The following is a 21,084-nucleotide window of genomic DNA, read 5'->3' on the forward strand; positions in this document are numbered from 1 at the left end:
ATAACATATATTTATATTCTTATAATATATTTTCTAAAATAAATAAATTCAATTAAATAAAAACAAATAATACAAATTTAAAAAATAGCAATTTGTTTAGCTTTTTTTGATATTTAAAACTATATTTCAAAATACATATGAAAATTATATTTTTTTCACTATATGGGTTGTTATTGCTATTATTTTTATTTTTGTTACGATTTTTTTATTTATTTGAAACATCTTAAGAAGCTAAATAAATATCTCAATTAAATAATTTAAATGGTAAATCAAACGTAATCAAATCTATATTCTCCATAGTTTTTAAGGTTATCAAAATTAATGTGATAATTTGGTACACTAATCATAAAAAATGCTAAATTAAAGCAACTTAATATTTCAAGAGTGAAATAGAATATAAAATATAAAATAAAGCATATTTTTTAGCTAATTCTGAGTTACAAACTCATATACATACAAACCGCTAGATGGAGCACAACAAAACGAAAAAAGAAAGCAGAGGTCTCAAGACTTAAAACTGAACTACTTCATTTGACACAGTGACACTTTGTGTCTCACAATCTTAAAAACAGAGCATCTATTGTAAAAGTCAAAGAAAAAAAAAACAGCTCTGTATGTGCTTTTTTGTACAAGACCCCCAATTATACAGTACAATGAAATAAAACAGTTCCAGAATGAATTTGTTGTGGACTGTCAGTGATAGATTAGTAATGTGAATTATGTTAACTGACTGACAGAAACACAGACTTATTCAGATGGGTTTTGGAGAACTGTTTTACTGTCAGATTTCTACTGAAACTTCTGTCTCTCTTTCATGAGAATCCTTAAATCATAAAATACAAATGCAACACAAACAACAACGACACACACACACACACACACACACACAGAGAGAGAAGTGTAGATCAGTGTTTTCACCTGTTTGGCGCTGCGTTCAAACACCAAATACTGCTGACACTGATCCAAACGTCGCTTCTTCATGGTCCAGAAATGCAGAACTCTGTTTTCCCTCTGTAGCAGTTCATTCAGGATGGCTGTTTAAACACCACACACACACACACACACACACACACACACACAACAACAACTTCTTAACATGAATGAATGAATGACTGGATTAACAAAGCATGTTTTGTGAGAGAGAAGCTAAGAAATGCTGAAAATATGTAAAGATGGACACACCGTTATCAGATTCTGCTATAATTAGCTTTGAAGCTCTAACCTTTGACCTGTTGCTCAGGGCCGCGCGTGTTGCCAGATGATCCCTGAGAGCTGACGTTATTCCGATGGATGTATTTCAGAAAAACCTCAGCATTTCGCCTGGCCAGAGTACATGCCTGAAAAACACATGCACACAGTCAAACACTTGGGCTAGATGTATTTGTCATGGTGTTTGATCTACGGATTCTTCACATTAGCTGTGAAAAAAAGATGACCAAATAGTGTGTCTGCTCATCTCTAAGATCCAGGAGACACTTTTGTGATTGTTATTCCAACAAGAAGTTGGTAACTTGATCTGTGCTGACTGATGCTGCTCAGTAGTGACCTTGAGAAAAGCCTCTTTTTGCTCCAGGTGTTTGCTGATGAGCGGCAGCACATGATCCATCTCTGCTGAAGATCCCCGTTTATCATGAGCTCCACACCAGTCCTCATCCCTGCGGTACTCCTGCTCCAGACTCTCCAGCACGCTGCACACCTGTGAATAAGGTGTATGACAGTTAGCATAACGCAGGGTTCGGGAACTAGCTGTCACTGGCATGTCACTAGCTCGTCAGATATTACGGATATAAATAATCATTTTCTCATCATGGTGTATTTCCAATTTAATATTTTTCAAATTGCATTATTAGTAATTAAATCATTTAGATTTTATATATTTATTTTACTCTTTGTTTTGTTTAAAGTTTTATAATACATTTTTAATAATACATTCAATTAAAAATCTTGTATAATAACACTATAACATAATTTTTCAGACCAGACATAATGGTTCTTGTTTAATGGAGGAGTTTAGGTCTATAAAGTGCCCCCTTAGAGTTAAAGTTAAAGACCACTTTAAAATGTGAATTCACAGTGAAACAAGATCAGTTAACCTCCTGTAATGTTAGCATCATTCTGCTGTTCATTGACAGTCAATTGTAAGAAAATGCATTGATTTCTTAGTAAATTTTAATTTATAGTAACATAATACTCTTCAATCCTGTAAATTCCTGGCAATTTTTTACAAATTCAACATAAGCAGACTTTTTCTTTTTTTTTTACATTTGTAACGTGCTACTGAAACTACACTGTAAAAAATTTCTTGTTGTTTTTACAAAAACTTTTTGGCAGCTGTGGTTGCCAGAATAATTTTGTAAAAATACAGAAAACTGTAAACACATTTACGTCAAAAACTGTTAATTTTACAATATAAAGCTGTAATTTACAAACAAGAAAATGTGAATATAAACCAGTAAATTCAACAACACACAAAATTAAATCTGTTTTGTACCTTGAAAATACTGACAACCACCATAATAATAAAGATGGTACTGTATAAGAGAAAGCCACATGAAGTATCAAAGCTCATCACAAGTAGCTTCACCACAAGCAGAAGTATATATTAACATATAGAAGGTGCACATTTATGGAAACACAAAACACCATCATGGTAACACACGTGATACTTAAATAATGCAAAAAACTTTCATTAAGCAACAGAAGATGTAACATAAAGCTCAAATGTACATAACTGATAACAAGAACTATTTAAAAACATGATTATTTAAACAAAATACTTTCAAACGTGGAGTGTCACGCAGGGAATTCTGGGAATATCAGTTTACAGTTTTAGACTGTAAATTATACATTGATTTGTTCTTTTTTTACTTCTAAAAGCTGTATAATTAACAGAATTTTACTGTAAATTTACATTAAATGCTTTGTTAGATCTTTTACAGTTTTTCCCTGTATATAGTACGGGAACTTACTGTTAACCTATTATCAGTTTTTTTCCGTAGCGTTTTTACAAAATTTTACAGTTAAAATTACACTTATTTTTTACAGTGTAGTCTTGGGACACTTGACCGTCTTGTAGTAAGTCTTCTAGGGTTGTAGCAGTCATGGTGGAGTGGACTGATTGCTGTTTATCAGCACCTGTTCGGATGTCTTGTAGAAGGCTACAGAGGCGTTAACCAGCTTCAGTCTGTCTTCCATCTTCAGCATGAGCTGCTGCCAGTGTACTGCCACCTTCTCAGCACAGCTGCGGATTGCCTCGGGGTCAAAGTGTCCGGCCTGTAACATGATCTCGGCCTTCTGCTGCACCTGTAGTGCGCTCTGATGGGTCTTCTGAAGAGAGTTAGCATGGAACAGAGACTGCACGGAGAGAAAGAGGGAGATGATAGCTATTACATAGTGAGGACATGTGATAATGATGTAGCATAGTTTTCAACTACAGAGAGAACATGAGTCTCTCATGAGGGGAAGTCGTGGCCTAATGGTTAGAGGGTTGGACTCCCAATCGAAGGGTTGTGGGTTCTAGTCTCGGGCCGGCAGGAATTGTGGGTGGGGGAAGTGCATGTACAGTGCTCTCTCCACCTTCAATACCACGACTTAGGTGCCCTTGAGCAAGGCATCGAACCCCCAACTGCTCCCCGGGCGCCGCAGCATAAATGGCTGCCCACTGCTCCGGGTGTGTGCTCACAGTGTGTGTGTGTTCACTGCTCTGTGTGTGTGCATTTCGGATGGGTTAAATGCAGAGCACAAATTCTGAGTATGGGTCACCATACTTGGCTGAATGTCACTTCACTCACTCACTCACTCACTCACTCACTCAATTAATAAATCACAATGCCAAGCTATTTTTAGACTTTTAGACAGTGTGCAGCTACATAGTGTGCAGCATGTAGGGATCACTATGCTGGTGTTCCATTCTGAACACGTTCCACATTCTGCATTAATTTGATACAGTCTTAAATCACAAGCATTAAAAGAGGAAGATAATTAAAATTAGAGTAGATCATTTGACACCGCTGACAGCTTTAGGTTTTCTATAGTCACAGGCCGGCCTGTGTTCTGTCTGCTGGCATTGTCATGATGAAGGAAATAATAAATCTAACTTTAATAGTTAGTTACGGACATTTACTAGCAAAGTTGAGCAGGTAGAACCTCGTCCAAAGCAGGAAAAAGAGACCAATGCCAAAACCTGTGATAAATTACATGACTACTGTACTGAGAGATACAGACTGATAGCAGAAAACATGATTCATTCCTTTGCTTTGCTTGCCTGGGACAAAAAAAATACAAATATCTGTGCTGATAGTGAACATTATTTGGTAGAATCTGGCCCTGTATCTCCAAGTTTACACAGCGCTCTCAAAAGAAAAAGCAGTGAAATGCAGTAAACAGCAGAGCAGCTCTAGACTGTCTGTGGGTCATAAATCCTTCAGGACAATGTTATGAAATTTTATGAATGAACGATTCCTGTTGGATCCCTTTTGGAATTTTCTGGAAGTAATCACTTCCATACATCACATCACAGAGACAGAAGGGCTTTGACTAAAAGTGAAGCGAGAGCAGAGGAGATGTGAAATTATCAACTTCTTATGTTGATAGATGTTGACATGTAAATGTGAATGTGCTTTCTGAACATTTCAGACTGTGTGCGTGTGTGTGTGTGTGTGTGCGAGTGCATGTGTGTGTGCGTGTATGTGTGTGTGTGTGTGTGTCTGTCTGTCTGTGTGTGTGTGTGTGTGTGTGTGTGTGTGTTTACCTCTATCGCGAGCTGGAACTGCTCATGTTCTCTCTGTAGTTGTTCGGCCTCTGACAGGGAACTTGCGTTCACCATACTGGCATCCAGCATAGACTCACCATTACGAATCCAACTCAGAACCTAAACAACACGCAATACAACAAACACAACTTCAGTGATGTTTTTGTACATTAGAAATGTGTGCAGTATTAATTGCAATAAAATTTAAATTAATTAGTTTGCATTTATATTAAATGCATTTAGATCTATCTATCTATCTATCTATCTATCTATCTATCTATCTATCTATCTATCTATCTATCTCACATCTGTTTTAAGTGTTCTCAGAAATAAGTCAAGAGGTCAAGAGGTCAAGAGGCATTTATTTGTCATTTGCATAGTTAACACTGGGGAAAACTGGGCATTGAAATGCTTGTGACGAGGCTCAGACACACAGTGACAATAACAAGACATAAGACATAGACGTACATGGAGAGCACTGAGATTGAGTGACTACAGTGGCCTTAGACAGAAAGACATAGACAGAGCAGTATATACAAATAAGTGGAAGTAACAGGTACAATAAAGGTAATCAGTGTTTAGAATATATAGAGTACATAAGAAGTCCTGAGGTAGTATTATGATTACTGAGGTAGAACGGTGTCTAAAAATGTCTTTGTAGTGTGACGTAGAGCTACATGGAGGAAAATTAAAGTGGCAGTGCAGATGCAATGAATAAACTTAAGAGCAGCACACATTCAGATGTATTCCTGAGTAGAGCAATGTCCAAAAGTCATTGTGAGTGTCACAGAGAAATATTAAGGAGTATTTTTAAAAAAAGTGGCTGTGCAAGGCAAGTACAATGAAGTAAACATAAGAGCAGCATGTATTCCGGTTTTTAGATGGAGGAAAGCTGATTGTTAAGTAGTCTTATGGCTTGAAGATAGAAGCTGTTCTTCAGTCTGGTTGTCCGTGAACGGATGGATCGGAAACGTCTGCCAGATGGCAGTGTGGCAAACAGGTGATGAGCAGGATGAGTGCGGTCCTTGATGATGGTGCGAGCCTTTCTCAAGCAGCGAGTCTGATAGATGTCCTGTAAGGCTGGGAGTTTGTGTCCAAAGATGAGCTCTGCTGTTCTCACCACTTGCTGAAGAGCTTTGCGGTCCAAGGAAGAGCAGTTGCCGTACCACACGGTGATGCAGCTGGTCAGAATGCTCTGTATAGTGCAGTGGTAGAAGTTTGACATGATGTTAGAGGAGATACCAAACCTCTTCATTCTCCGCAGGAAGTAGAGACGCTGATGGGCTGTTCTCACTATAGTCTCTGAGTGAAGGCTCCAGGAAAGATCCTCAGAGATGTTAATGCCAAGGAACTTGTAGCTCTTAACTGTCTCCAATAAGTGAAGGTTAGGTTGAATCATCTGCATGATATTACACTGAAATAGTTGTCGGTCTGATCTGAATATGACACGGTCAGTGTGGAGTGATATCCTGATGAGACTGAGCAGAATTCATAACTCTCTCATTTCTCTCCATTAGCGCTCATGTAGAGGGAAACATGCTAGGGGCATCTCTGAGGACAGCACTCTGACCCTCACTTAGGCTCTGGAAGATATTAGCTCTGAGAGCCACACTGAATCAGTCAGCACGGCCGCTGCATCACTCTCTATTGATTACCGATCAGATGAAGTCAACAGAGAGCCACATGAGACTGTGTGTATTAGCATCCAGCACTGAGATGCATCAAGCGCCTGAGAGACAGGAGAGCAGATGAGTGGCTCTAGACAACTAATACTTTAGATTCACTATAGAGTGAGCCCTCTGAAAGACTTGTGGGCAAAGGGAAAACACACATACACTACTGTTTGGGGACAGTAAGATTATTTATTTGTTTATTTAGCAGTGGCAGATTAAATTGATAAAAAGTGACAATGAAGATTTTTTTTATAAAAACAATATATATATATATATATATATATATATATATATATATATATATATATATGCATATATATATATATATATATATTTTCTATTCATTGAAGAATTATACAAATATATCATGGTTTCAACAAGTGTTATATATAAATATATATAAAAAAAAACATTCCTGAGCACCAATTCAGCTTTCCCATAATTGAAATAAATTTAATTGTAAAACATATCCCAATTAAAAAAAACTATTATTTAAATGCATAATAATTATTTATTTTATTATTTATTAATTAAAAAAAATAAATGCAACTGATGAGCATAAGTGATATAGAAGCTATAGAAGTCACTGACTGTATGATTCCTGTCTTATTTCTAAGCATCTCAGTCTGGATGTGATGAGCCACTATGTTCTGTGTGTGTGTGTGTGTGTGTGTGTGTGTGTGTGTGTTACCTGTTTAACCTCAGCCTGTAGGTGGCGGAGCTGTGCACACTGTTCCAGGCACTTCTGTGTGTGTTCAGCGCTCAAGTCCAGCTCATGCTGTTTTTCATTTAGAAACTCCAACAGCTCCTGAACTTGAGTGGCCAGATCCACCTCCTTCTCACCAGTCAACTCAATACCTGCATATAACACACAAACACACACATTTACACAGAATCCTTAGTACCTATACTGAAAGTACACCTTTACTCACAGCCACTGGGTGGAAGCATGGCAACTAGTTCAAATACAGTGTTCTCAACAAAACCTCTTGACAATGGTCAATTATACAGTTTAGTTTATACATATACATCATTAAAAAATTAATTGACCACTGAATGCTGCAATTGATCAGTCAGAATAAAGTGGACCAGAGAATGAATGAATTTTTACATGTGCATAAATGCCATACAAGTAAACAAACAAACAAACAAACAAACAAACATGCCATTGTCCAAATGTATTCTCAATTTTCTTTCTTTCTTTCTTTCTTTCTTTCTTTCTTTCTTTCTTTCTTTCTTTCTTTCTTTCTTCTTTTGATATTGGGGTAAATTATATTTTTATTATTATTATTATTAATACAGAATGTGTTAATGCATTTAATTTTATGTAGTTCACTGAAAGAATAATCCAAATTAATTTGCTACATTTTATTTTTTTATTTATTTATTAGAATTACAGTCGGAAAGTATTAAATAAATAAATACTTCACTGCACAAACATATTCTAAATTTTCTTATTAGAACTTTCTTTGTGTTTTTTTTTAAATATTTTTCAGTAAAATATGAATTTTATTATTATTATTATTATTATTATTATTAAGACAGAATAGGCCATTTAATTTTATTTTCATGTGGTGAAAGAATAATTCACATAAATTGTTTTGCTAAATTTAATTTCTAATAATTACTTACTAGAAGTACAGTTGGAAAGTTAAGTTTAAGTCAGTTAAAGAAAGAAAGAAAGAAAGAAAGAAAGAAAAAAAGAAAGAAAGAAAAAATAATGAATGAATGAATGAATGAATGAATATAGAGCATCCAGTAAAGCTTAATTCAGTGATTATAAATGTTGTCCCAGCAGCAGAATGAGATGTGTGTCAAATTGTCACAGTAATGTCTGGAACAGACGGCGTCCAAACCCTGGACATAAGAGAGTGTCCTCAGCCAAGACCCATGTGTGAGAGAGAGGGAGGTGAGAGGTGGTTCAGCAGTTTGAGGAGAGGAAGTCTATTTCCAGTGTTAAAAGTATCTGTGAGACAGCGCTGGACATTGGGATGAAGTTAAAAGCAGAGATCAAATGAAATGTGAGTTAAAGACAGACACAGTTGAAGAGAGGGGTAACATGTGGTCTAACTTCTGTGTAACTGTTCTTTATATTGCAATGACAGCTGTACTGAGCATTATTAGTGAGCACAGTGAGACACTTCCTCTGTGTGGCTCTCCTCTCTCTATACCTTTATCCCTCTGTATCTCTCTTCTCTTTCTCTATTTCTCTATCAGATCATACCCAATCACATGCCAGTTCTGCACGAGTGTGTGATTTTGTATGAATTTGGATGATCAACGAAAGTGAATGATTTGTAGGTTAAACATAATCATGAAGTTCCACCACTAAATCTAATACTCAGGAGGTGTGAATGTGTGTAAATGAACACGCACAATTTCACAACCATCCATCCATCATCTTCCGCTTATCCGGGGCCGGGTCGCGGGGGCAACAGTCTAAGCAGAGACGCCCAGACTTCCCTCTCCCTAGCCACTTCTTCCAGCTCTTCCGGGAGGACCCCGAGTCGTTCCCAGGCCAGCCGGGAGACATAGTCCCTCCAGCGTGTCCTAGGTCTTCCCCGGGGCCTCCTCCTGGTGAGACGTGCCTGGAACACCTCCCTGGGAAGGCGTCCAGGAGGCATCCGAAATAGATGCCCGAGCATCCTCAGCTGGCTCCTCTCGATGTGGAGGAGCAACGGCTCTACTCTGAGCTCCTCCCGAGTGACTGAGCTTCTCACCCTATCTCTAAGGGAGTGCCCAGCCACCCGACGGAGAAAGCTCATTTTGGCCGCCCGTATCCAGGATCTTGTCCTTTTGGTCATGATCCACAGCTCATGACCATAGGTGAGAGTAGGAACGTAGATTGACCAGTAAATCGAGAGCTTTGCCTTACAGCTCAGCTCCTTCTTCACCACGACAGACCAGTGCGGACACCGTATTACTGCAGAAGCTGCACTGATCCGTCTGTCAATCTCACGTTCCATCCTTCCCTCACTCGTGAACAATACCCCAAGATACCTGAACTCCTCCACTTGAGGCAGGAACTCTCCACCAACCTGAAGTGGGCAATCCACCCTTTTCCGACTGAGAACCATGGCCTCGGACTTGGAGGTGCTGATTCTCATCCCAGCCGATTCACACTCGGCTGCAAACCATCCCAGTGAACGCTGAAGGTCCTGGTCTGAGGAGGCCAACACGACAACATCATCCGCAAAAAGCAGCGACAAATTCATATGGTCCCCAAACCGGACACTCTCCGGCCCTTGGCTGCGCCTAGAAATTCTGTCCATAAAAATTATGAACAGAACCGGTGACAAAGGGCAGCCCTGCCAGAGTCCAACATGCACCGAGAACAGGTCTGACTTACTGCCGGCAATGCGAACCAAGCTCTTGCTCCGATCGTACAGGCACCGAACAGCCCTAAGTAGGGATGCGCCGACCCCATACTCCCGGAGCACCCTTCACAGGATGTCGCGAGGAACACGGTCGAATGCCTTCTCCAAGTCCACAAAACACATGTGGACTGGTTGGGCAAACTCCCATGAACCCTGAAAACAGGGACCACCACCCCGGTCTGCCAGTCCAGAGGTACTGTCCCCAACCGCCATGCGATGTTGCAGAGGCGTGTCAGCCAAGACAGCCCCACAACATCCAGAGACTTGAGGTACTCGGGGCGGATCTCATCCACCCCCGGTGCCTTGCTACCGAAGAGCTTTTTAACTACCTCGATGACTTCAGCCGGGTGATGGACGAGTGCTCCTCCGAGTCCCCAGCCACTGCTTCCTCAACGGAACACAAGTCGGTGGGATTGAGGAGATCCTCGAAGTATTCCTTCCACCGCCCGACGATATCCCCAGTTATCCCCAGGCCCGAGTTTTTGCCTCCAAGACTATCCGGGCTGCAGTCCGCTTGGCCTGCCGGTACCTGTCAGCTGCCTCCGGAGTCCCACAAGCCATCCAGGCCCGATAGGACTCCTTCTTCAGCTTGACAGCATCCCTTACTTCCGGTGTCCACCACCGGGTTCGGGGATTGCCGCCTCGACAGGCACCGGAGACCTTACGGCCACAGCTCCAAGCAGCCGCAGCAACAATGGAGGTGGAGAACATGATCCACTCGGACTCAATATCTCCAGACTCCCTCAGGATCTGGTCGAAGCTCTGCCGGAGGTGGGAGTTGAAGATCTCTCTGACAGAGGGCTCGGCCAAACGTTCTCAACACACCCTCACAGTACGTTTGGGTCTGCCGATTCTGTCCAGCTTCCTCCCCCGCCATCGGTTCCAACTCATCACCAGGTGGTGATCAGTTGACAGCTCCGCCCCTCTCTTCACCCGAGTGTCCAAGACATATGGCCGAAGGTCTGATGACACAACCACAAAGTCAATCATCGACCTCCGGCCTTGGGTGTTCTGGTGCCACGTGCACTGATGGACACCCTTATGCTTGAACATGGTGTTCGTTATGGACAAACCGTGGTTAGCACAGAAATCCAATAACAGAACACCGTTCGGGTTCAGGTCAGGGGGGCCGTTCCTCCCAATCACGCCTCTCCAGGTGTCACTGTCACTGCCCACGTGAGCGTTGAAGTCCCCCAGTAGAACGACAGAGTCTCCAGTCGGAGCGCTTTCCAGCACCCCTCCCAGAGACTCCAAGAAGGCTGCCATTCGGCCCGTAGGCACAAACGACAGTGAGAGACCTATCCCTGACTCGAAGGCGCAGGGAAGCGACCCTCTCGTTCACAGGGGTAAACTCCAACACATGGCGGCTGAGCTGGGGGGCTATTAGCAAACCCACTCCAGCCCTCCGCCTCTCACCATGGGCAACTCAAATTCACGTAAATTTAAATCCTTTAAGTCTGTGCTCTCTTAACATCTTGAAATGATAAATTCCCATCCGAGAGTATAGGATGATTTTAAGCCATAAAAAAAAAAAAATAATAATAATAATAATAAATAATAGTAAAATTATAAAATTATATTTTTTTTATTATAAGTTATATATATATATATATATATATATATATATATATATATATATATATATATATATATATATATATATATATATATGTCTGATTGTATTTTTTCATTTTATGCTTGTGCAGCACTTGCATTTTATGTATGAAAATGTTTATGAGTTGCGATTTATGTATAAAAAGTGCTATACAAACAAATGTTTATTATGATTGTTTATTATTCCAATTACTACTACTACTACTACTACTAATCTAATAAAATTCCTATAAATTGTTATCAAAATCATGTACATGATTTCTATTTCTTGTTTTGTCCTGTCATGGGTTGTCTTGTTTTCAAGACCTATTGGCATTTGTATTAGCCCAGTTTTTTTATTGCTTTTTAATATGTTAATAAACATCTTTCAAGTTTTCCCTGGCGGCTCTGTGTTTAGGTTTTGATTGCAAAACGTGACAACATATTACTCTGAGTGGGGATGTGCACAAGTGCTCAGAAATGACACCAATCATCACTAACAGAAACATTGAACAGCCATGATTAAAGTGAGGATCGAATTTTGAACTCAGTAAAAACTTCATCATTTGATTATAATTTTTTTTTTTTTAGGCCTACAGCAAATTTCAGGAGCATTTAGCTCATATCACCACATAACACCAAAGCCTGTCATTTTCTACTTTAAGAAATAAGAAGATATTTGAGAACTTCTTAAGAATCTTTCAAGAATTATGCTTAACTTAACTTTTTCCTTAATCCAGCCCCTGGTTATTTTTGTGTGCAACATACATCGGGTGATGATTGAATGGGCTGTGGGTGAGACCCTAAGAGTACCAACAGTACAACAACTTGCACTATTGAGTTAATGCTAATAAGTTTGAAAGGACCTGTACTCTTCTCACACTCTCTCACCTGAAGCCTGGACCTCCATGATGTATTGATGCAGGTCTTGACCCTGCTGCATGACCTCATAGGTCATGTTGTTCATGGACAGTTTTCTTTCCGCGTGCCGCTGGAGTCTCTGTTCAGCCAGACTGGGTTCTTCTGAGGTAAACTCACTGACCTGACAAACCAGGTCCTCATTCCACGCATCTAATTCCGCCGTTACCTGCAGGACAGGAGGGACAGAATATCACCTGTGCAATAAAACATTTCATTTCACATTATTACATTACATTTTACTTTTTAAAGGTGCACGCCTCGGGTTACTTGACTGTAACCCTGTTCCCTGAAAAAGCAGGAACGAGATTCTGCGCTCAATAGTGCTAATGAGAACATTCTTTGTTTGACCGGTTGTGAAGACCTTGACAATCTGACTTTGCTGCAGCCTGGAATTGAACTACTGGTTTCATCTGGTCAGAGGAGAACTGCCCCCCCAACTGAGCCTGGTTTCTCCCAAGGTTTTTTTCTCCATTCTGTCTCCATTCAATTCATCTACAGCAATATCGTTGACTTGATTGCAAATAAATGCACAGACACTATTTAAACTGAACAGAGATGACATCACTGAATTCAATGATGAAATGCCTTTAACTATCATTTTGCATTATTGACACACTGTTTTGCTAATGAATGTCGTTCAGTTGCTTTGACGCAATGTATTTTGTTTAAAGCGCTATATAAATAAAGGTGACTTGACCTGACTTGAAGCACATGTGTCAAACACGCCAAGAATTGGCTTAAATAACCTCGGTAGGTGACGTCACATATTACACGCACCTGAAGGTTATAAATAGACGTGACACAGAAACACCCCCAGGTTAATATATTTGTCTGAAACGATGTCCGGACATGTTTACAGTGCAGCATTGAGGCACAGCATATCGTTCCCGCTTTTTTAGGGAACAGGGTTACAGTCAAGTAACCAGAGACGTTCCCTTATCAAAAGCTACTCTCGATGCTGCACTCAATAGTGCTAATGGGAACGAGGTGATTTGAAAGAGGTTCCAGCCAGCCCTTTGAGCACTACGGCTAAATCCCATGAAGGGACCATAGCCCTAATGGGTGGCCTCAACCGCTTAGCCCTACGAATGAAGCGGATGACAAGAGGGTGCTTTCCTACAGAAACCTCGTCAATCAAAATGTGGCAAGCCGAAATAGTGGCTATGTAGGTTCTGAGAGTACTAAGGCATGTGTCGAGGACAATTTCTCTTGCAGGAACTCCAGTACTGAAACAACTTGCAGTCCGCCAACACAGACCTAGAGTGGAACCTAAAGTCAGAAACCGGGGTCTGAACCACATATGCCGCGTTTCCACCGAAATTACCCAGAACTTTTTTTCCCAGGAACCTTTTCCTCCCAGACCTGTTGCTTTCTGCGTTTCCACCGCGGTGTAAAGTACCAGGGAAGATTAGGCAAATAGACTGGTGACGTAAGTCTGCGCGTGTTTCTCAATACAAAGTACCGCTGATTTAAAAAAAAAAAAAAAAGTACGCTTATTTTGGACGTGTATCATCGGTAGTTAGTTCAGACTTTGTGCATTCGACTGGGGAGTGTGATGTCAGCGACGAAGCGAATCCTGTAATTTTCCTCTCTGTATATTTACAATAAAACGAAATAGGATATGAAATACTACTGCCTCCTTTGGTTTGCATTTAAACATAATAACAGCTGGAGAATTTTACTTAGTTCAGGGATATGTGTATATATACAGCCATTACAATGAAACAAAATATTATATAGACTTGCCTTTTTTATTTTCATTTTAACATATAGATAAATTGAAAACAGACCAAAGAAAACCTGTTAGACTTACCCTGCAGCTGAATTATATTTTATGTTTAACCACTAAAGAGAAATCAGAGCCAGCGGCACACATCAGAAGGTCTAGCCGAGGTGAGGCTGCTTCTCGTCGGATAGATGATCACTGAGCTCCCACTGATCGAGTGGAGCTCACCATCTCCGAGATCGGCGAAACACATTTTTAAATAGGCACTGTCTTTATAAATAAACAATAGATTTGAGTTTTAAACAACTACATTCTCGCCTAAAATACTTTTAAAATTACATTTCATCAATCAATCAATCAATCACCTTTATTTATATGGCGCTTTAAACAAAATACATTGCGTCAAAGCCCTGAACAACATTCATTAGGAAAACAGTGTCTCAATAATGCAAAATGATAGTTAAAGGCAGTTCATCATTGAATTCAGTTATGTCATCTCTGTTCAGTTTAAATGGTGTTTCATGACACATTAACAGTAATATTTTGAAAATGTTGATCCGAATAAATGGTGGTTAAACTCAACCAATGCTACGTGAACTCAACCAATCAGGATGTTTAGTGCCAAAGTCCCGCCCCCGAAAGTTCCGGAACTTTGAAAAAGTACCACCTCGCCAGCAGGGACTTTCTGAGGGGCATTTTTTTACCCGGAACTGTATTTAGTTCCTGGTTCCTGCGGTGGAAACACACCAAGTACCAGGCCAGAGTCCCTAGTTCCTGGGAAAAGTTCCTGCGGTGGAAACGCGGCAATAGATAGGGTACGAAGCCCCTGGCGCGTAACCCTTATTTGCAACTGGGGATTGACCCTTGGATGAAATCCCCTTTCTCTGAGCCACAACTGAAATATTCTCATGTGTAGGAGGCCGAAAGGTATCACCATGGATGCAGCTGCCATGAGACGTAAAACTTTCTGAAAGTGATGAACAGTGGCTTTCTGGCCTAGCATGATGTTCTTTAGGGTGTTTAGAATGGATTCGACATGTGCAGGAGAGAGCTGTGCCCACATTGTGATAGAATCCCATACCAATCCCAAATACGTTTTCCTCTGAGCAGGTGAGAGAACACTTTTCTTGGCGTTGAGTCTCAACCCTAGAGATTCTAGATGAGCTAGAACAGCATCCCGTTATTGAAGCACTAGCTACTGAGACTGAGCCAGAATCAGCCAGTTGTCTATATAGTTCAAAATGCGGATGACCTGGAGTCGTAAAGAAGCCAGAGCTGCATCCATGCATTTCATGTACATGCGGGGTGACAAAGCTAGGCCTAATGTAAGAACCTGATACTGGTAAGCTTTAAATGCAAACTGAATCCTGTAGCCTTTCGCTACAGTCCTTTCTATCAATGGGGAGATATTTGGCAGTAGTTTCCACGCTGCCAGCTTCTCCGAAAGCCAAGGTGCACTAATTTTGACACTTCGTTTTGTTGGGGGGATGTTAGATGTCTGGAGCCCTGAAACGTGGCAGGAGGCAACCGAGTATTTAACATTTTGTTGGAGGCTGCTGCTCCCCGAAACACCAGTGGCGACATAGATAATACAACGGGCCCTTGAGGGTGTCAGGAAGGAGTCTTTATTCTCTGTTGGAGGTTTAAGCACCTTTTTGTCAGAGATGATGCTCCCAGGTGCGGTCTCTTAGAGGCGGGTTAAGAAGTGCGGCGAGCCGCTCCCCATTCTCTTCGAGGGGGGGCACAATTGCAACACTCTCCTTCTGGGCTTCTCGTCTCAGAGAAACCGAACTTTGTCAGGACTGGGTGGCCGACAGTCCCAACGCTAAAGCACGGTGGAGGAGGAACCTCACAAATGCTTCCTCATAGATTTTCGCCTCCTGAATACTGCTTGGCGACGTTCAGCCAAAGATGTCTCTTCGTGAAGACCTTAGCAGCCATAGAATGGCCGATGGCAGGGGCCGTCTGCTTAGTCGCATGAAGAGACAGATCTGTGGCGCGGCGAAGTTCTAAAAATGCCTCTTCATCGATGGACCCGCCTGTGTTCAAGTCTTTTAGCAGGTCAGCCTGGTATGCCTGCAGAACTGCCATGGTGTGCAGGGCAGCATCAGCCTGACCCTCGGCCTGAAAAACTTTCCCCATCAGTGAAAATGTAATTCTGCACGGCTTGGTGGTGAGCATAGGCTTTTTAAGGGGTGATGATGTCCCAGGGGAGAGATAGCAAGCGTCTTTTCCACCTGGGGCATCATCATATAGCCCTGTGCCTTTGCATCGACGATAGATGAATAAATTGACGTCGACGGCACGAAGACACAGGATGAATACGGCTTACTCCATGACCGTACCAGCTCATTGTGGAGATCGCCGAAAAAAGGGGAGGGATCTGTCATCTAATTTTTGAGCATTTGGGGGTCTCTTGCTTCTGGCTTTAGGGGATTGAATGCACGAGTTAGCACCTCAAGTATTTCCTCATATGCTCTATCATCGCAGGAGGATCGCTCTGAGGTGGCACTTTCCAACTCCACAGAAGCAAGAGATGAAGTCTCTTCGGCCGTACAGAAGAAGCGCCGGGGTGGACTTGAGAAACAGACGTGAGGGCTTCATGATTTGGCGAGAGCGTGAGAGAAAGGGGCGGAGTCATCCCACGTGGCTTGGCCAGCACGGCCAGTATTTTAACGGGGTAGAGGCAGCTGGCTCATAATTTTTGAAAAATGCGAGCCGCGCGAAGCACTTTTAAAGACAATAAATCAATTTTTTTTTTTTTAATAACTATGTTTCATCGTAGTTTTATCTTATCAGTTTTGTATATTAGGTGTAAAATAGCATTATATTAATATATTAATATTAATGTTTATAGCATTATTTCAGTTTCATGTGTGTTAATATATATATATATATATATATATATATATATATATATATATATATATATATATATATATATATATATATATTTGTTCATCTCAGAGCCAGAAGCTTTAGTTCTAGTTGTAACAAATGTCTGAAAATGATTTCAAATAAACTAATCTAGCAGGCAAACACGTTTCACCTCAATGGTGTACTGCTCAAAGATGCGCAGTTGCAGGAAGATGTCGAGTTTGATCTTCCTCTCGTGGAAGAGCTCCTCCATGTGGCCCTGGGCCTCCTCTAGCTGCTGTAGGACGCCTTCGATGTGAGCGATAGAGCTTGTGTGAGGCATCTTATTACTGCTCATTGCTGAATCTCTGTGTGACACACAACTAATGCGTTAAGTGTATGGGTTTGTGTAATCTACAATTCAGTTATATGAAAGAAATTTGTTGGTTAAAATACAACTTGATGCTTATAACCATCATATTTATGACAGTCCGTAAAACACAAAATAATACAGCCTCTTTCTTTAGTTTGTAAAATTAAATTGGAAACGCATTTGCTAAAGTATTTACAACTGATACATAAAATCAGTTTAGATTGCTGGAAATTTCTGTGGGCCTGAATATAACTTTACACAGATGGCTTTGTTAACACCAGTATCTTCACATCACATCAGTATCACATGTAATGTTTTAGTGTTATGGCTATACTTTAAAACAGTGTTAAGTGTTGCATATATTTAAACACTTCTTCATGATGCTGCACACTTGCAATGTAAGAACAAAATCTAATTTTATGCAAGGACATATCTGATAAGTTCATAGGCATTTCCACCAACCTTAAAACAAAACACAGAAAATTACTTCATATAAACATGTTACATTGAGCCATATTTGCTTTAGATTTCAATTTTAATCATATTTACTGTAGACACACTTTCTAATTATTTTAAGGGGCTCAAGGTTTGGCTGGTGAGCACAGTTCACTAATTCACAGTTCACTAATTCACAATTCAAAAGCTGCTGTTCATTCTGAGGATTTGTTTTGTAAGCAAAATAGAATTTACTAAGATTTAATTTTAGTAGATGTGGTAAAACTTTAGAATATGGAAAACACATTCAAAATTAACTAACATTTTTTCCTTAATAAGCTCCTAATTTGCTGCTTATTAATGTTAATAAGATAATTGTTAGGTTTAGGTATGGGATATGATTAAGGTATATGAAATAAAGTCATGCAGATATGTGCTTTATAAGTACTAATAAACAGCCAATATGCTTGTAACATGCAACTAGTTCATAATGAGAATTGGTCCTTTAAACAAAGTGTTACTGATGACCAGTGATTTTTTTGCCCTTTATGGCTCAGGTGCCTCCAGTAATGGACCGGACCACCCATAAATCAAAGATGATGGCATCTGAGTAGCAAGCTTTTCCAAATATATTCAGAAATATTACTGTGAATGGAAAGTCCCTACAAGTATAATCACACATCCCTTGCAAACTCTGCTGAATTATGTCGCTTAAATAAAAAAGGTCATAAAACTTGGATTACAGTTTATTTTAGGTTGACAGTATTAGAGTGTAATTACACAATTAAGAATTTACTATATGGTTAAGATTAGGTCTAGGGTAGGGTTAAGGGTTAGTCACTTGTAATTATGTATAATGTACCGTTAATGTTACAGTAAGTACATGTAACACATGTATTTGGGACGCCTTAATAAAGTACGAATGAGGCTATTAAACAGATATTTACATGCATTCAACAATACAAAATATAACTACATTTACAGATCTTTAATTCTGATTCAAATTTTGGTTCTTAAAGGTTAGTTAACCCCAAAAAAATTTAATTAGCCAATCATTTACTCACCCTCAAATGATACTAGGTATATATGACTTTCTTCATTCAGACAATGCTGACCTCATACGTGATCCTCCCGGAGCTGCTTCCATGTGAGCACAAGCTAGATTAAATTGATTATTATGTTTTAAATAAGGTTATTTTTCTTACAAAAACGCATTAACTCACTACAGGAGGATTTTCTTCACCCCCGGAGCTGTGTGAGACACTTTTTTTACGGATGAGTGCTTTTTGTTTCACTTCTTTTGGACTGAAGCATTGAAACACCCGCTAAGTGTCATTAAACAGCATAAAATAAAATTGTATATAATTCTGACTTGATTCGTCTGAAAGAAGAAAGTCAAATACACCTAGGATTACTTGAGGGTGAGTAGTTTATGGGCTAATTTTAATTTTTAGGTGTACTAACCCTTTAAAACTGAGTGTGTTTCTTTTCCAAGTTTGTAAAAGTGTACATATCAATGGAACATTTATGTAAACATTTGAACAGGATAATTTCTGTAAATTAAGTTATTTTGTCTGTTTTGGGAAATATGTAAATACCTGTTATGCAGCATTTTTGAGATTTGTAAAAGTTTTTGTAAGTGTGTAAATTTGTGAGTGATACCTGAGTTGTTGCATAAGGTCTTCTCCCTCTTTAATGACATTGAGTGTGGCTTCCAGTGTGGCCGTCTGCTGCTGCTGAAACTGTTTGATCAGCTCCTGAACTGAATCCACCGAATCAGAACAAACTTCTTCCAGAAGCTCCTTCTGAAGGTCCTCCATCCACGTCCACAACTGAAACATGAACAGTATCACAACATGAACATTGATGTGTAGACATTCAGTATGTCCTCATGATATTCTGCTTAAATATGATATAATTTCTAAACTTTCCAGCACTTTTACATTTGGATTGAGATATTATTGTTTTTTTTAAGTTGTTTTACTATCAACATTTATTATGCACAACGGAGCAAAAATCTGACCCTAATACAAGCACAGAAAAACACTTACTCCTGCAAAGACCTGGAAAAAAAAAGTTTCTAAACTCCTCTACGGACAGATGGAGTGACCTGTATGCACAGATTATAATGCTCATAACAATAATCTGTTCTCAATCCAATATTAGAAAAAGCAGACGTAAATGTACGCTCTCATTTCTCATGCTGCTTCCATTTTTTACATTTCAGTCTGAAAGATTAAACAGTACACAAATGACACTACATTTATTAGAAGTCAGAACAAAATCCCCCCAAACTTGGAGTGCCTTCCAGGTCAGTAGAGCAAGGTTGCTGGATTGATCCTTCAGAAATAATTCTAACATGCTAATATTTTATTATATGGTGCTCCATTATGATCAGTTTTTATTGTTGCTTAACTATTAATAATGTTTCTTATTCTTATTAATGTTAGAAATAGTTTTTGCTGAAATATATTGCATTTATTTGAAACAAAAGCCTTTTTAAACATTCTAAATGTATTTAGATTTTATATAAATTTTACAAATCCTTGCTTACTTAACCCAAATATTTTAATATTAGTGTATCAAGGTTAAACAAAATAAATAAATAAATAATAATAATCTGTAAAAACTTTTTTCAATGATACATAATGTTTAGGAATAGAAATCACGGAGCCGATCTTGCTGGTGGATGAAGTTTCTGAACATGACTAGGGAATATCAGTCACACAGGCATGTTTGATAAACACAGATCCCTCTTTACAGTGGTTACACCTTTGAACAATGAATTGCCATGACCTTTTGTGATTACTTGATAAAGACTTGGATAAGGAATGCTGATAAGGAATGCTATAGAATTCCAATGATATAAATCCCTTACATTTCCAGGTTCTCTATGGGCGTGGGAATATCAGCTCTGCCAGATGCAGAATGAGAGCCTGTAATGGTGAATAAGGCATTTTCCAAATCTACAGTGAGGAGGCTGCTCAGGTTTAGCTTTAACATGTTGCAGGCGGAGAACAGCTCTACACGAGGATATGACACTCATGATAGATAATTTCCCCAACAGGGGCTTGACACAGGAATAGTATTCATATTAATCATATCCAAGAGCTCTAAACAGCAACACATATGAAAAGTTTTACAATACAGGAAATCGCCCACATTAGGATAAAGCTAAACACAATGGCTACATTAAACGAAAACCATACAGCAAAGACCTTACAGAAATAAACACGGCCTACATGCCACTTCAGGAGTCTATTTCTCTTTACATTAGTTTCAAACACATCCTTGTGGTTTATACTAACTAGTAAGATGATTTAGATCCTAACTGTCCAATCGCTACCACTTTGTTTATTAAAATGGGGAGTCATTTTGTT

At 39.6% G+C, this 21,084-nt stretch overlaps 1 protein-coding gene across 2 annotated transcripts in view; it reads right to left on the reverse strand.

The window, feature by feature from the left end:
• Nucleotides 1–21,084, reverse strand: part of kalrna (kalirin RhoGEF kinase a) — a 205,455-nt gene that overhangs the window by 57,774 nt on the left and 126,597 nt on the right. For both annotated transcript variants that reach the window (XM_052606894.1, XM_052606893.1), the window contains exons 12-20: nucleotides 19,367–19,536; nucleotides 17,090–17,264; nucleotides 12,285–12,480; nucleotides 7,115–7,281; nucleotides 4,751–4,870; nucleotides 3,136–3,354; nucleotides 1,547–1,696; nucleotides 1,223–1,337; nucleotides 919–1,034 (exon numbers count right to left, since the gene is read on the reverse strand). In XM_052606894.1, the coding sequence (XP_052462854.1) occupies nucleotides 919–1,034; nucleotides 1,223–1,337; nucleotides 1,547–1,696; nucleotides 3,136–3,354; nucleotides 4,751–4,870; nucleotides 7,115–7,281; nucleotides 12,285–12,480; nucleotides 17,090–17,264; nucleotides 19,367–19,536 (1,428 nt within the window). The remainder of the gene's footprint in view (nucleotides 1–918; nucleotides 1,035–1,222; nucleotides 1,338–1,546; nucleotides 1,697–3,135; nucleotides 3,355–4,750; nucleotides 4,871–7,114; nucleotides 7,282–12,284; nucleotides 12,481–17,089; nucleotides 17,265–19,366; nucleotides 19,537–21,084) is intronic.

Source organism: Carassius gibelio, chromosome A9 (assembly GCF_023724105.1).
Source record: "Carassius gibelio isolate Cgi1373 ecotype wild population from Czech Republic chromosome A9, carGib1.2-hapl.c, whole genome shotgun sequence".
NCBI classification, from domain to species: Eukaryota; Metazoa; Chordata; class Actinopteri; order Cypriniformes; family Cyprinidae; genus Carassius; species Carassius gibelio.